Source organism: Eublepharis macularius, chromosome 11 (genome assembly GCF_028583425.1).
Source record: "Eublepharis macularius isolate TG4126 chromosome 11, MPM_Emac_v1.0, whole genome shotgun sequence".
Classification (NCBI taxonomy): domain Eukaryota; kingdom Metazoa; phylum Chordata; class Lepidosauria; order Squamata; family Eublepharidae; genus Eublepharis; species Eublepharis macularius.
In genome coordinates this window covers 22,505,074-22,521,706 of record NC_072800.1, presented here as the reverse complement: position 1 = coordinate 22,521,706, position 16,633 = coordinate 22,505,074, and the positions used below count along the sequence as shown (strand labels likewise).

Sequence of the window (16,633 nt, the reverse complement as noted above, 5' to 3'; positions counted from 1 at the left end):
TTTGTTTCCTGGATGAAGAATTGATATCCACAGGGTAGACCTAGCCCAGGTTTCCATGATAAATAAATTTTAAAGCTATTTCTGATAGAACACAGAAGGAGAAAGCATTTGCGTCATAACATCTAAAGTTCTTTAACTTGCAAGAACAACCTTACCCTACATATTATGAACATCGTCAAGGTGTTGGTAGGGCATTAAATGGAAAGTTCAGTTTCCCTTCCCCAGGAATAGGGCAGGATATCCATTTAAAAATAAATTAAGAGATTAGACTGTAACAATTAGAATCAGCTCTGTTACATTCCAACTTTTTTAAAAAGATGACTTCAACATTAGTAACATAACATTTGTTTCTAGGCTACTTTCTGTTGGCATCTTATCAGTTCCTACAGAAGTTGGTACACCAGTAAATTCTCTTATCCCGCCCCCATAAGGTTTCAGCAGTTCTGTTCAAAAAGTTGAAAGGCAAGCAACAAGACAAAGATAGGTTGTCATTAAAATGGAGACATTTTAATTATATGCTGTACTGTTAACAGCAAAATTGCCCCCAATAAAATACAGTACAGTCACCAAGCTGAAAAGATCTGAGACAAACAGTACAATTCAACTAAAGTTAAATGACCCAGATGTGAACACATGCCTGAGAGTGCACTACTTAGCAGAAAGCCAAACTACAAGTGACGCCTTACACAGGTTGGACACTGGTCAGCTTCCCTCAAGTTTTTTTTTTTTTTGAAAATTTTTTATTGGGTTAGAATCCATTATTTCCACATTTACATTCAATTTTCCCCAATTTTTTAATCTCTAACCCCCTCCCTTTCCCCCCCCTTTTTGTTGACTTCCAGCAGCTTTCCAACCCTTTGTCCCCTTTCCCTTACTTTTATTAGCTTCCTCTATCTAAAACAAATATATATTCTCCATTATTCTAAGCAGTACATCCTTAACTATTTTTAACATTATATGCCCAAACTGTAAGCCTTTGTTTCCATCTTAGATAAACAATTTATCCCAATTTTTCAATTTCAGGTATTTCTATATATCATAAACCATATAGATCATACATTCGTTTATATCAAACAATTTGACTTATTCTCTATATATATTACTCATTCTATCTTTTTATAATAGTTCTATATATCTCTCCTCACGTAGTCAATCAATTTGACCCATCTATATCTTCAGACATTCAGTTTGGTACAAAACTTGTCAGAAGAAAAAGAAAATATTGTTAGTTAATCGCTCCTTATATTTAGTCCTTATAATTAATTATTTTCTCTATGTTCTGTTTGTTAACCTATATATATCTATATATATGTCAATCTATTAATCTGACTGCTTATTAATTCACATTTATCTCTTCTCCCCCCGGTAAAGTCTCCCCCCTCTACTTCAATACTTCAGTAGTTCTCAAACTGCCACAGTTTTCCTCCCACCTCCCATTTCTTCTCCAGATATTGTTTCAGCTTCTCCCAGTCTGTGTTGAACTGCCCTGAGTCCAGATCTCTCAATTTTCTTGTCATCTTGTCCATTTCAGCCATATACAGCAATTTGTAAGTCCAATCTTCAATAGTTGGCACTTCTTGTACTTTCCATTTTTGCGCATACAAAAGTCTAGCTGCTGCTGTCATATAAAATATCAACGTCCTGTGTTGGGCTGGAATTCCCTCCATTCCCAAGTTCAGCAGCAGGAGTTCTGGGTTCCTATTAATTTGAAATTGTAAAATTTCACTCATTTCTCTTATTATTTCCCCCCAGTACTGCCTGGCTACCTCACACGACCACCACATATGATAGAGGGAGCCCTCATGCTTCTTACATTTCCAGCATTTATTAGAAGTATTCAAATTCCCTAGCGCAATCTTCTTTGGTGTCATGTACCAACGATAGATCATTTTATAAATGTTCTCTTTGATATTAATACATGTCGTTGTCTTCATTGTAGTTTTCCACAAGTATTCCCATGCCTCCATTGTTATTTCTTTATTAAAGTTTATAGCCCATTTCACCATTTGTGTTTTAACTATCTCATCCTCGGTATACCACTTCAACAGTACTTGGTATACCTTGGATATTCTTTTCTTATCTTCTTTAAGAAGGGTCTGCTCTAGTTCCGAATTCTCTATTCGTATACCTCCCTTTACAGAGTCCGAATTATATAAGTCTCTGATCTGTCTATACTGGAACCAATCGTAGTTAGGTGATAGTTCCTCTTGTGTCTTTATTCTAAGTTTGGATGCTTCAGTTTTAGTTATTTCTTTATACGTTAAACATTGTTGTTCATTATCAACAGCTCTCGGGTCTATCACCTCATATGGAACCACCCACAAAGGGGTTCCTTCTTGTAGATAAATTCTGTACTTCTTCCAGATTATGTATAGACTTCTCCGAACAAAGTGATGCAGGAACATCGAGTTGACCTTTACTTTGTCATGCCATAAATATGCGTGCCATCCAAATATTTTTTTATATCCCTCTAGGGCTAATAGTTTCTTGTTCTTTAATGTCATCCATTCTTTCAACCAAACTAGGCAGATTGCATCATGATAAAGTCTCAGATTGGGCAGTTGCATTCCGCCTCTTTCCTTTGCATCTTGTAAAACTTTCACTTTCACTCGAGGCTTCTTGCCTGCCCAAACAAAATCTGATATTTTCCTCTGCCATTTTTCAAATTGTTTGGAGTCTCTGATGATTGGTATTGTCTGTAGCAAAAACATTACTCTTGGTAACACATTCATCTTAACTGCTGCAATCCTGCCCAACCATGACAAATTCAATCTATTCCATTTAATCAAGTCTCTCTCTATCTGAGTCCATAGTTTTTCATAATTGTTTTTGAATAGATCTATGTTCTTTGCAGTTAATTCGACTCCCAAATATTTCACTTTACTTGTTACTTCACAATCCGTTGTTTCCATTAACAATTGTTGTTTCTGCTTAGTCATATTTTTGCATAATATCTTTGACTTCTTTTTGTTAATGAAGACACCTGCCAAGTCTCCAAACTCCTTGATCTTATCTATCACTCTTGGCATGTTCTCCAATGGGTCCTCTACAATTAACATTATGTCATCCGCAAATGCTCTGACCTTGTATGAATAGTCCTTTATTTTTATTCCACGAATTTCATCATCTTGACGTATTTGTATCATCAGAATCTCCAATACTAAAATGAACAACAATGGAGATAACGGGCAACCTTGTCTTGTTCCTTTACTTATCGTCAATTTCTTGGTCAATTCATCATTCACCACAATTGCTGCAGTCTGGTCTCTATAAATTTCCTTAATTGCTCTGATGAATCTTTCTCCCAATTGTAGCTTTTCCATAGTGGCAAACATAAAGTCCCAGTTTAAATTGTCAAACGCTTTTTCAGCGTCAACAAAGAAGAAACCAACCTCTTTGTCACAACGCTTGTCATAATATTCAATAGCATTGATCACTGTCCTTAAGTTGTCTCTTATTTGTCTGTCTGGCAAAAAGCCTGCTTGTTCCTCCTCTATGACTTCCGAGAGCCACCCCTTCAATCTCTCCGCCAATATCTTCGCAAAAATTTTATAGTCATTGTTGAGTAGCGATATAGGTCTATAATTTTTCACATTAGTCAGGTCTTGGCCCTCTTTTGGGATCAATGATATATTCGCTTCACTCCAAGTTTCTGGAATCCTTTGATCCCTTAAAACCCCATTCATCACCTCTTTTAGGAATGGTGCCAGTTCATTAGCCATTGTCTTATAGAATTTAGCCGTAAGTCCATCTGGCCCTGGCGCCTTTCCTAGATTTGCAGATTGTATTGCCTTACTTATTTCCTCGTCAGTTACTTCACTATTCAACTTATTTCTCCAAGCTTCCGAGATTTCTGGAAGTTTGGTTTTCTCCAAATATGACGCTATTGATTCTTTGTTTACTTCTTTTTTATTATACAGCTTAGCGTAAAATTTATAAAAGGCTCTACTAATGGTAGCCTGCTCCAAATACGTTTTGTTATCTTCGCAAATTTTATTTATTATCTTCTTTTCCCTTTTCTTCTTCAATTGCCATGCCAGGTACTTCCCAGGTTTATTAGCACCCTCAAACGCTTTTTGATTCAGTCTTTTGAGATTCCACTCCAATTCTTTATTGCTCATTGCTGTTAGCTGTTCTTGAAGTATTTTAATTTCCTGGTATACCTTCTTTTTCCCTGGTCTCTTTTTTAGCTGTATTTCTTTGGCTTTTATTTTCTCCTCAATCTCTTGTCTTTTCTCCTCTTTCTTCTTTCTTGCTCTACCATTTAAGTCCATTAGTATGCCCCTTACAGCCGCCTTGTAAGCATCCCAAACTTTATTGGTTGGTACTTCTTTATTCACGTTGTATTGTATAAAAAACTTTGTCTCTCTTCTCAGTATTTCCATATTCTCTCTTTCCTGTAACAAGTCCTCATTTATTCTCCATGCTTTCCTTTTTCTCTTTTTTCCAAATTTCCACATAATTGGGTTGTGATCTGAGCCTACCATAGGCATTATTTCTACCTCCTTAATCCATAATGCTAAGTCTTTTGAGGCCCAGATCATATCAATTCTTGATAATGTAGAATGCCTTGCAGAATAAAAAGTAAACTGTCTGCTTTTAGGATATTCTCTCCTCCATACATCTTCAAGAATCTCTTGTTGAATCAACTCAAAAAAAAGCTTTGGTAATAGTCCTCTTTTCTTTTGTGCCGTTGTAGTCTTTTTGTCTAGTTCCAAGTCTGTCACTCCATTGAAGTCTCCAGCAAGAATTATCTGGTCGTATGCAAGATCGTCTAAATGCTTCCTTAAATCCTCAAAGAAGCTTTCTTTTGCACCGTTAGGTGCATAAAGTCCGACTACCAACACTCTCTTTAAATTCCAAATACATTCCACTGCTACAAATCTAGCTTCCACATCTCTCATAACAAATTTTGGCTGTAGCTCCTCTTTTATGTACAACACCACTCCTCTTTTTTTCTTGTTGGAGGCCGCTACATATTCTTTGCCCAATTTTCCAGATTTTAAATATTTTACATCCTGCTTTCTGATATGGGTCTCTTGCAAACAAACAATGTCACATTTTTGTTTTAGTAGCCAGTGAAAAGTATTTTTCCTCTTATTCGGTGAGTTTAGTCCATTTACATTCCAAGATAATACTTTACACTCCATACTCATGATCTTGTTGGTAAGTCTTTTTCATTGTCCTTAATAAATCGCTCCATCTCTCGCTCAGATCTGATGCGTTTTTTGGCCCCTCCAAACTCAAAGGACACTCCTTCCGGTAACTCCCATCTGTACCTGATTTTCATGTCCTTCAAAATCTGAATTAGCACTTTATATTTTTTCCGGTCCAGTAACACTGATCTGGGCAGTTCCTTCATTATAATAATCGTCTTGCCATCAATCTCCAATGGATCTTGAAACTGTTTTGTCACAATCCTCTCTTTCATATTTCGTGTTGTAAACTGCACAATCACATCTCTTGGTAGTTTCCTCTGGGTTGCTATTCTCGAATTCACACGGTGTGCCACATCTAGGATAGCCACAACTTCCTCCTCCTCCTTCCCCAGGTACTCAGCCAACACCTCAGTCATCTGTTCTTGCGCTGACTTTCCTTCCACTTCTGGCAAGCCACGAAAACGTAGCTGCTTCTCCATATGTTTAGTTTCTGCAACTGACATTCTCCCCTTCACCAATCTCATCTCTGTTTGTTGCGTGTCTGCTAAATTCTCCATCGCGTCTTCTACTGTTTTAACTCTCTGCTGCGTTCCTTGTAATTCACTTCGTATTGTTTCCATACCTTTTTTCACTTCTGACAGCTCCGATTTTACTGTCTGTGTAACCTCTTTAACCTCTTTTATCAGCTCCAATTTCGTGTCCTTAAGTTCTTTAATCATATCTAAAGGTTTTTTGTCCAGGTTTTTATCCAGGTTTTCTATTGCCGATTGCCACTCTTTTTTTGACATCGTGGGGCTTGCTTTAGCTCGCTCCCACGAATCCGCTCTCTTCCTTAACTCCGTGGCGTAAAATTTAACGTTTTTCTATTTTAAATGTCCCGGTCTTCTTATAGAAATTAAATTTTAAAGAGTCCAAAATGTCGGGCGTCTTTTCTCTATGGTTTCTCTATGATTTTGTAATCCAAGATGGCCTACTTCCTCTTCCGCTGAAGCCGCGACCCTTCCCCTTTCAAAAATGGCGATTCCCTACTTCCTGCCCTCCAGCAAGGGCCGCTTCTCTCCAGCCACTCTATTGTTATTACGCACTTCCTGTCTCCCGTCTTCCCACAGCAGATCTCGCGATGGTGTCTTTTTCTCACAGCTCCAAAGCCACAGGTATTCAAAACAATAGTCCCATTTCTTTAATAACTTCTTTAAACTTAGTCTCTTTTTAAATTCGATTCCTGCCGAGTCTTCCCCTCCTTTTCACTAGTCTGTTGCAGTTTAAAAATCTACTTTTTTTCCTCTCTGTTTTTATCAATCTGTCCCGTCTCAGAAGATAATGATCTTTACCTTCTCTTCACTTTTCTCGGGTTGTAATCGCTGTTTCGATTTTAAGTTCTCCTCTCAGCTTCTTCCCCCAATCGATGCTTGGGTATGTAGGTCTTATGCCAGCCGAATTGGCCCCAAAACTGCCGCAGAGATTATAGCCGACCCGTCGCAAGGTGGGACCTCAAGGATCGGGGGGAGACTCGTTGTATAGAGCCCCCCCTCGTCCGAGATCTAGCTCACCCTAGGGTCTTGAGCGTTCTTTGCCTGCTCCCCGCCTGAGAGCAGTCGGCCGCGGGCTATTTTCACCCCGCCGGCCGGTTAAAACGGCAGTCCGGTCAGCTCCGCAAGTGGAGCTGCGTTAGACCTCCATGGATCCCAAACAGGAAGTCCCGCTTCCCTCAAGTTTTGATGGGAAATGTAGGCGTCCTGGTTTTACAGCTTGGCTCTCCATTACAGCTGCAAGACCAGGATGCCTACATTTCCCATCAAAACTTGAGAGAAGCTGACAAGTGTCCAACCCGTGTCAGGCGTCACTTGTAGTTTGGCTCAGAGTTACACCATTCTAAGCCCAATGAGTTTAACTTTAAAAGGCTGTAACTCTGTTTAGGATTGGACTGAAAGCCTCTAATAATTAAAAAGCAATAGAATTTCCACTTTGGCTGCATCATATGCATTGCTCTCTCTATCACTGTTCTGACTGCTCCTTATGTCTTTCATCCCAAAAAAGAGATGCCGGAAGAATCACAACTCTGCCTGGACTACACACAGCATGTTAGGACATATTTCAACTTAAACAATTGAAAGTTAAGGATTTTGCTCTTCTGAATGTGGCTTCATTTGTGCTTATCTTTGGATGGAAAACAAACTTTCAGGGACACGGGGCTGCCATGAAAGAGAGTCACTGTGTGTTCCCTGCCACCCCTTCCCCTCCATAATGTCAGGATGTAACAGAAGCTGTACTAAACATTCATTCACCTTACAATTCCTTGCCAATGACAATGAGAAATGTCAGGCCATTAGGGCAAGCTGTGCTACGTGCCATGGAGGAGTGGGATGGAAAAACTCAATGCAGACCTACCATTTTGGGCAGCAGCCCTGTATACTTTACACCATTTTATTCATTCTGCCTGCATTGTATCCATGTAATTTTTGTTAATTTTTCTTTCCAAAATTGCTTCTTCAAAATAAATAAAGTATCATTCTGGAAGACTTAGCCATTGGAGTACGTAGTTTTAATAGCCACCGACAATTGGATTGCGGCACTAGGATTCAGGGCTTCGGTAAAGGCACAGCAGCAGACTCTTTGCTTTCTGTCAGGGCCCTTGGCTGATGAATGAACACACTGAACTTAACTCCTTGGTTTGCAGCTGCCCTAACAAAGCCACTATTTGCAGTCATGGTGATGGCCTTCAAAGTATCACCCGTCCCAAAGATGGTTAGTGAGCGACTATTGATTTTGGAACTGAGGACTAGTCGTAAGGCACGTTCGGAAGGTTGATCGGGTACCACACTGATCCTTTCCAGGAGTAATTCGGCCCTGTTTTTCTCCCCAGGCCCTCCCAAAGTTTCTAAAATGACTTGGAAGTCTTTGACTGCAGACTCACACGCAAACAGCTCCTTGCCCTTCATGAATTCCTCCAGGGACGGGAGGACACTCTCCTCTCTCTCCTGCGCAGCTTGCTCTGTTAAGACTTTCTCCTTGAAGACCAAGTAGCAGCCTCCGTAGCTGAGGGCTGAAACGTATGTAATCAAAGTGGTAATATCCAAGTTAACTCTGTTGCACAAGTCTACCCTGATTTCAGTAGGAAAAGCAACACTGGCGACCAGATTGGCCCGGTCCACTTTAGTCACGCACAAGTGCTCACCGCTTTCTTCATCAGAATCGCTAGAACTTAACGGATGGTCTTTGTCAGTGGGCTCCTTCAGGACGTTCACAGCGACTATGTCTCCACGCACAGATATGCCCATCTCTTTCAGCCTCTCTGCCATGGGACAGGACACCCCATTGTAGAAAGCAAAGATAATATGCGGGTTGCTGTATTGCACAGGCTGCTGGCGACTCGCTTGTAGGAAGTCTTCTGCCTGCTCAATGACGCTCTTGTCTCCATACTGGCCCCTACCCAACCAGATGTTATGCAAGGCTTCGGCTTTTCGACCCACTGCCTTCACCCAGGTGTGGCCATTGTTTGCAATGACATCCACCACCAAGCTTTGCTTTTCCCCAAAGTTGTCCTCATAGGGAAAGACGTGGAGGATGCCGACAACTGCCTCCAGGTTCTCTGCTGTCTCGAGGATGGCTTTCAGGTGAGTGAGATTCGTACTCTGCAGATGAGACTCTTTGATGGCCACCTTACCAGCCTCCACCTTGTGCAAGAATTTTAACTCTGCTTTTAATTTTGTACACAGCTTTGCTCCACCTTCTACACCACCCTTCCGGGACCTGGAAAGGGCTTCTGCTCTTTTTATTAGCTCCTTTGCAACAGCAATTCTCTCAGACAACAAGGAATGCGAAGACATGTTGGTTACATTATTCCTGAGAAAGAAGGAAGGGAAAGTATTGTTATTGTGAATTAAGGAAAGACTACTTCAGGCACAAAAGGCCTCTGTGCCCTAGTATATGTGCCAAAGACCTCTATATCCTGATATATGCTTTAGGTAGGTCACTAAAAAATTTCAGTATACGGGTAGGCCTAATGCAGCCTGCTTCAATGGGAGCCCAGTAGGATCTGTTAAGTATGCCATTTCAAAGTTCATTGAGCCCTCAAATTCTGTAGCACAATCCTCTCCAAAATATCCCATGAGGTGGGTTACTCTTGGGGATGCCAATCTACAGGTAGGACCCAGAGATCTCCCAGTAGCACCTTTAAGACTAGTCTTAAAGGTGCTACTGGACTTTTTTGATTTTGCTACTACAGACTAACACGGCTAACTCCTCTGGATCAGAGATCTCCCAGAATTCCATCTGATCTCCAGACGACATAGATCAGTTCACCTGGAGAAAATGGCTGCTTTGAAGGGTGTGCTCTATGGCATTATACCCCAATGATATCCGTCCCCAAACCCTGCCCTCCCCAGTCATCACCTCCAAATCTCCAGGAATTTCTCAACCAGGAGTTGGCAATCCTAAATACTCCACAGAATTCTCTTTGCCATGTTCACTCTTCTGGATTTACCTTCCCAGCCAAGCCAAGAGTTAAGAACTGTGAGAACATATTTTTAAAACAGTGTGCACACAACCTCATCCAAATCTCAGCCCTCAAACCTGATTTTAAAAAGTAAGACATTCACACCACAAACCTTAAGCCATCTATGCTGAATTCAACAAAGCATTTGTAGAATAAGCACATTAAGCCCAACTTATTATTTTCGAGGTTTCGGGCCTCTACTTTTAATTTAAATACATTTAAAACAAAAGGTTTTCTTATTGAATCTTGGAGGGGGGGGGGGTTAGAGTCAGAAAAACCTTCAGGAGGTGACTTCCATGGTAATCCGTGATAATTTGCTGTAATAAAAACTGGGTACCTCACAGCTTGTTAAAAGTACCTCATAGCAAAATTTCAGGACAGTTGAGAGTTGACTTAGTTCTCGATCAGACCAACACTTGGCAAAACTGTAATCCTAGAAATGTTCTCTAGCCGTGCAAAACACTGCCATCTGCTGCAATAATAATGGGGCTGCAACACACTTTTTAAAAAATCTAATCTAAGAACAAGCAATTTGTGGCCTGCTGGAGGCCAAGCCTGTCCCCTAAAAAGGCTTTTCACCTGTCCTTCAGGATCTTAAACCCAAGTACAGAAAAGGCATGCTAATGTGCCTCTTGGCCATTTTATCTCCAAAACAGGCAAAGGGCTCTTCAGCATCTGCTCTTGCAAGATGAACAAAAGAGGCCTTGGCAGATTCTTCGTTTCATGCCTCAGCCAGGAGGAAACGGCACCAAGCAGCTGCAGCACCCAAAGAGTTCTGCCAAAGCCTCCGTTCCCCTGGGGGAGAAGGGATTAGAGAGCCCTTTGCCAGTATCTTAGATTCATGGCAAGTTCCAGTTTTGCCAACCCTCCATTCCTTGTTCACTTGATAAAAGGGACCCTGTGAAAGATACAATGCTGGCCAGGGTTCTACTCTGTTTCTGCCACCAGCTCTTAATTGCTCCATATATTGGCAGGGTATCTCTGTTTGATTATCGAGGTTACAGGTGGGGCAGATGAAACCAATGCCACATGTGTACACCTGTAGAAAGTACTAAGAGGATGTTCAAGTGGTTCCCCCGAGTCCAACCACTGATCCTTGGACTACTTTGACAGAAGCTTTAGGACAGGCCTTTCCCAAATGTACCTCCAACCTAAGATTTTTTTTTCCCTTCGGAGATTCCAGGAATTCAAATTATGCCCAAAGTATTGTTACCACTGACAATGACCCTTCCCCATCCCTCCAGGTATCACAAAGTGGACCTGCCTTTTTATTAACAGGCCAGCCTACGAGCATGCTCCACAAGGTTGCCAGCCTCCGGGGGGGTCCAGAAAGGCCCCTCTCCTCCACAAACCCCACCCCTCCCTAGGCACTACACCCCAAATTTCCAGGAATTTCTCAACTCAGAAATGGCAACCCTATCCCTCATTCACAGGGACAACCTAGAGGGAGAAAAAAAGATGCTGGAAAAGAGGAAGTTGCAAACTCCTAGTGTGCCCTGGAAGTTAACCTTGGGCTAGTCTCTCTCTCTCTCTCGGCACTAACCTTCCTCACAGGGTTGTTGTTGTAGAAAGGGGGCAGCATTGTAAGCCACTTTGGGTCCACACTGGAGAGAAAAGATACATACACTTTGCCCTGAGGAGAGTCTAAGAGGATGACCTAAAGGCCCTATTGGCTAGCAAAACTCAGTTAAGATTGCCAGCCTCCAGGTGGGGCTTAGAGTTCTCCTTGAATTACAAGTGACGTCCAGACCACAGGGTTCAGTTCCAGGGTTTCAGTTCCCCTGGAGAAAATGCCATCTTCAGAAGGTAGCCAACTCCATGGCATCACATGCCTGCTGGAGCTCCCTCCCTTTCCCAAACTGCACCCACCCTAGGCTCTGCCCCCAAATCTCCAGTAATTTCTCACTGCAGAGTTGGCACCCCTGGCTTCAATGCCATTGTGCAAAAGAGCTTAATTTTGCACAGGATTGCAGAGATCACTCCCCACCCCTGAAAGGAGTAATGGTTGAGGGGGGATTAGGGATGCCAGTCTCCAGGTGGTAGCTGGAGGTCTCCCAGAATTACACTTGATTTCCAGGCAACAGAGACCAGATCCCCTGGAGAAAACAGCTGCTCTGAAAGGTGATCTCTATGGCATTATACCCCACTGAGACCTCTCCCCTCCCCAAACCCTGCCCTCTCCAGGCTCCATCCCCAAAATCTCCAACCTGGACCTGGCAACCCTAGGAGGGATTAAACAGACCAAGAGGCTAGAAATACCACAGAGGGAACTTTCTTCTTGTTTTGGAAAGCAAAGTTGACCTTCCCCCACCTCCCCAGCTATTTCTGCAGGCGCTTAAAATAAGGGCCTTGAGGTAAGGTCAGGCGGCTTCTCTTCTTCTCATTGGCAGGCAGTAATCACTTAGAGTGAAGCCCGGTCCGCCATGTTAAGTGATGGAAGCAAAGCTTTTGATAGCAGGCTCCAATAGAGAGCAAAAGCGCAGTCCTAGAAGCGCAATCCTACTCCTCCGAAGTCCCATAGAGCTCCGCGGGGCTTGCTCCCTAGTGAACATGTTGAGGATTTCAGCCTGAATCTCCGCTGTTTCTATTGCCCCCGAGGCTGCACAGTTACCTAAGGGCAAGTCTCTTTGACCCAACAGAGGTTTACTTTGGAGAGAAGATCCCATAGGATAGCACTGCGCGTTTCCTTAGCCTTGGCTGCAGCGCAGCCACTGCTAAGCCAACGGGGAAAACTAGAGGCACGTACTGAAGGAGAGCCATCTCGACCGTCACTGCGGCTGATGCAACCTTTGTGTTTGCAAAAAAACATCTGGTTGCACGCACCACAACCTCGCTGCAAGCCACACGTCGCCCGTCTGCTTCGGCCTCTGGGGCAAAGACACAGCGACGCTCGCTTCTGAAAGTCCAGCAGGAGGGTTCAACCAAAGCTTGGCTTCTTGGGGTCTCCTGTCCACTTACAAGAAGCCGCCTTTCCCCAGACCGGCGACAGTCACTGACAGCAATACAAACGGCAAGACTGGGGTCCGGTGGCACCCTAAAAACCAACCAGATTTCCAGGGGGCGAGCTTTCGCGAGTCAAAGGTCCCTTCTTCAGATGCAATTAGAAGTGGAAGTATGTAGGGCTTTATCCAGCCAGAAGGCTGGAGGGGTATATTTAAAGTCTACTGCAGACCAACAGGGCTACCCACCTGAAACTACCAACCCAAATTGAAGTTTCTTCCTTCCTCCCTGGAAACCGCTGAGAACTGCCTAACCTGGATCCTTCAGCACTCCCTCCGCCCGCCCCAATACTTACAATTGCACCGGTGCTTTATTGCGCCTGGGCCGGTGCGGGTCACGGCAGCGACTTCCTCCTGGAAATCAGCGGAACAAAGAGGTACATGTGAGGGGAAAACAGGAGAGCGTTGCTCGGCCTGCACTTCCGGCTTCAGTTACACCCCTCCATGTGCGGGGCAAGAGCGAATTCATGGAAGGGGAGGGCATTAAAAGGGCATTCACTTATATGAGTTCGATTTGTTTAGAGTGATGAACCACTATTTTAGACTCTCGAGCATGGGTTGCCAACCTCCAGGTTGGGCCCCTGGAGAGTTCTCCTAAGATGACAACTGATCTCCAGGCCACAGAAATCAGTCCCCCTGGAAAAAATGGCCTTCCAAAGCGGAGAACTCTCCAGGCCCTAATATTTGTTTTAGCTGATTTTGCACTTTTTGGCGTCAAGCGTATAGTCACTTCAAAGGGTGGCAACAAAAGCGAACCTTTAATTCGGCCAGCTTTACGGGGCGGGGGGTGTAATCTTAACATTAATTCGTATATATTTAGGGTTGCCAGCTCCAAGTTGGGAAATTCCTGGAGATCTGGGAGGTGAAACCCGGAGAAAGTGGGGTTTGGGTAGTGAAAAGACCTTGGCATGGCATAATTCCATACAGTCCACCTCCCAAAGTAGCCATTTTCTCCAGGTGAACTGATCTCTGTGGCCTGGAGACCACTTGTAATTCCGGGAGATCTTCAGCCACTACCTGGAGGCTGACAACCCTATATATATTTCCACTCTTTTGCCTCAGACAGGAAGGCGACTATCAACACCGCTGGGGAACCGCAAATGTTACCCGGGAACTCTGTCGACCGTATGTCCTTGCTCTTTAATTGACCAGGACTAACCCCGGCTTCGTCAGCATCCTGTGGCCGCGTTTCCCTTCAGGCTTCTCCACAGCGCCCCCACACGACAGCCTTCCCACCTGTCAGGACTGCAAGAAGGTGCAAAGAAAGCACCTTCCTCTTTTCCCAGCTTCCCCCACCAGGACTGCCACTCTAGTAGCCCTTTTGGTCTGCAGTAGAAAAGCAGGTGTCTGAAGAAGGGAGCTTTGACTCTCAAAAGCTTACACCCTGAAAATCTTGTTGGTCTTTAAAGTGCCACTGGACTCAAAACTTGCTATTCTCAGTTCGTTTTACTGCACCTTTCATGACAACAGGATGTAATTTCAGGCGGGGGTTTTACCCACCACTTCAATAGGACTCTCTACTGAATTTGTCTAGTCAAGATGCCCTAGTTGACGCTGGCCAGTAGAGAAGGAACAGATTTGGGGGCTCATTCAAACACGCCAGAGAGCTTGTAGTAGATAGCTGTGTGGAGGGCCTTCACTTCTAGCTCACTCTTCTTCCACGGATTATTCAATTTTATTCTCAAAACAAACCTGACAAGCAAACAGAGGATGACCCAATGACCTTCATTATTCTCTCTCACATCCTAGGATGTATGGGGAGTGGGAAGAGAAGACAGGGCTAGTGTGCGCATCCTCTCTCTTTTAACCACCTTACATGTACCTAAGGCTTTATCAGATGTTGATAAAGAGATCGAACAGAAGCCACAGGGCGCTACTGTTCCATGAAGACTCAGCAACAGAATCCATCTTATCCTGATCATCAATAAATTAATCTAGTCTAAGAACTCGGTGGACTTTTTCAAAGTTAGAAGCACTCACGAGATTATATACAGTACGGAAACCAAGATGCAGTTTTGGCCAGAGCAAAATGCTCTGGCGAAGCACATAAATTGAGACTGCCCTTGAGCAAAGTATCTGTATAACATTTCATATAGCAAACACCTTTAGCCCAGGATCCACAATAGACCACTGCCAAAAAAAAAGAATTTTATTGTGTTTCAGGGCACTATTGTTTTAAAATTTAAATTTAAAAATTACTTCCAATTTTGGGTTTTTCCTGTGGCCACCATTTTCCAAAATGGTAGATATGGTTATATTGATATTTGAAATTCATGTATGGTACTGAACTTGGGAGTCTAAATATATGTTTTTGAGGTCAATAAAGCCAAATAATCATATTTATTGTAGAGAGTCATTTTTCCTGTACCCACTATTTTGCAAAATGGCAGATTTTTTTCATATTCTTGGGGGGTGCTCATATTAGTGTTGAACTGTATTATTTTGGGGGTCAATACAATCAAATATACTATTTTGGTTTTACAACAAAAGGAATAAAGGATTTTTAAAGATTTGTAATACTTGGGAGGGATAAATCCAGGGGAACTGTTAAATGTTGGTAATACTGGGACAAAAAGTAGCAGAATTGTTATGACAACTCCTAAAAAGTACAGAAAATCTTTTATTCTGCTACCTTAACAATATTAGAGTGCTTGTTTATCAGTGTGATATTTTTAATATTTGCCCTAACCTAGATAGCCCAGGTGAGCCTGATCTTATCAGATCTCAGAAGCTAAGCAGGGTCACCCTTGGTTAGTAATTGGATGGGAGACCTCCAACAAAGACCTGGGTTGCAGAGGCAGGCAATGGCAAACCACCTCTGTTAGTCTCTTGCCATGGAAATCCCACCAGGAGTAGCCATAAGTCATCTTACCAATTATTCTAATTTTTAAACAAAAATCCAAAAAAGAAAACATAGTCCAGCTTTTTTGCACACATTACAAATATTCATAACCATGCAAGAATGGGAAGAAAGATCCATCATCTTGCAAAATGGTGGCTACAGGAAAAATGGCTCTCTACAACAAATATAACCATATATTTGGGTGTATTAATCTTTTTAAAAACCCATTTTGACTCTAAGATAATAGTAACATTCGATTTATATACCACCATTCAGGACAACTTAACGCCACTCAGAGCAGTTTACAAAGTATGTTATTATTCCCACAACAATAACCTCTGTGAGTTGGGTGGGGCTGAGAGAGCTCTAAGAGAGTTGTGACTGACCCACGGTCACCCAGCTGGCTTCAAGTGGAGGAGTGGGGAATCAAACCTGGTTCTCCAGATTAGAGTACAGCACTCTTAACCACTGCACCAAACTGGCTCTCCTACATGAGCATCCTACATGAATTTTAAATATCAAAATAACCATATCTACCATCAGGGAACATGGTGGTTACAGGAAAAGCATTCCAAAATCAGAATGTTTACCCAAGAAAAATGTAAAGCAATAGTGCCCTGAAACATAAGCATCAATAAAATTCTGTGTCCTTTTATTTTGCAGGGGTTTACTGTGGATCCAGGACTGCCTCCCTAACAAATGGTGTCCACAGCCTCAGATGAGTTTATTTCTGGAATGCCGATTGCTGTCCTAGGGTCAAAGACTGTTCCATAATCCCCATAAGAAGTGGTCAGCAGAGAGCAGGGGTGCCCAGCAACTGTGCCAAATAACCTCCTCAACGCTGAGGGCATTCTGCAGGGGTGCCCAGCAAATCTATTCTGCGTAGGCTTTAACAAAGACAAACTAAAGACAGCTGGCAGATACAACTGCAAACAACAAGACTTTTTTTTAAGTTGTTGTATCAGATAGTTTTTATTCTTTATACAATTTCTAAATGTGGTGTATTTTTATGCAAGTCACTTTTACGCTCAGCAAAAGCAGCATATAAAAAGTTTTAGTCCCTGGGCCGTGCATTTAGAGAAGTTTTGAAGTTGGGTCCCTTCCCAATTTACTCCACCTCCCTGCCCACCACACATAC

At 42.7% G+C, this 16,633-nt stretch overlaps 1 protein-coding gene across 2 annotated transcripts; it reads right to left on the bottom strand.

Annotated features, from left to right (window-relative positions):
* Positions 1–7,683: 7,683 nt before the first annotated feature.
* C11H7orf25 (chromosome 11 C7orf25 homolog) lies at positions 7,684–13,027 on the bottom strand. 2 transcript variants are annotated; one of them, XM_054991682.1, is made up of 2 exons: positions 12,950–13,027; positions 7,684–9,002 (listed from the first exon to the last, which is right to left on the bottom strand). In XM_054991682.1, exon 2 carries the CDS (start codon positions 8,984–8,986, stop codon positions 7,739–7,741), a length of 1,248 nt encoding a protein of 415 aa, XP_054847657.1. In that variant the 5' UTR covers positions 8,987–9,002; positions 12,950–13,027; the 3' UTR covers positions 7,684–7,738. The 2 variants fall into 2 exon arrangements, with proteins under 2 accessions (XP_054847657.1, XP_054847658.1); XM_054991683.1 differs by lacking the exon at positions 12,950–13,027 and adding an exon at positions 12,843–12,916.
* Positions 13,028–16,633: the final 3,606 nt, after the last annotated feature.

Excerpts from the sequence above, each read along its gene's own strand:
- C11H7orf25 (XM_054991682.1), bottom strand. The coding sequence starts at position 8,986 with ATGTCTTCGCATTCCTTGTTGTCTGAGAGAATTGCTGTTGCAAAGGAG.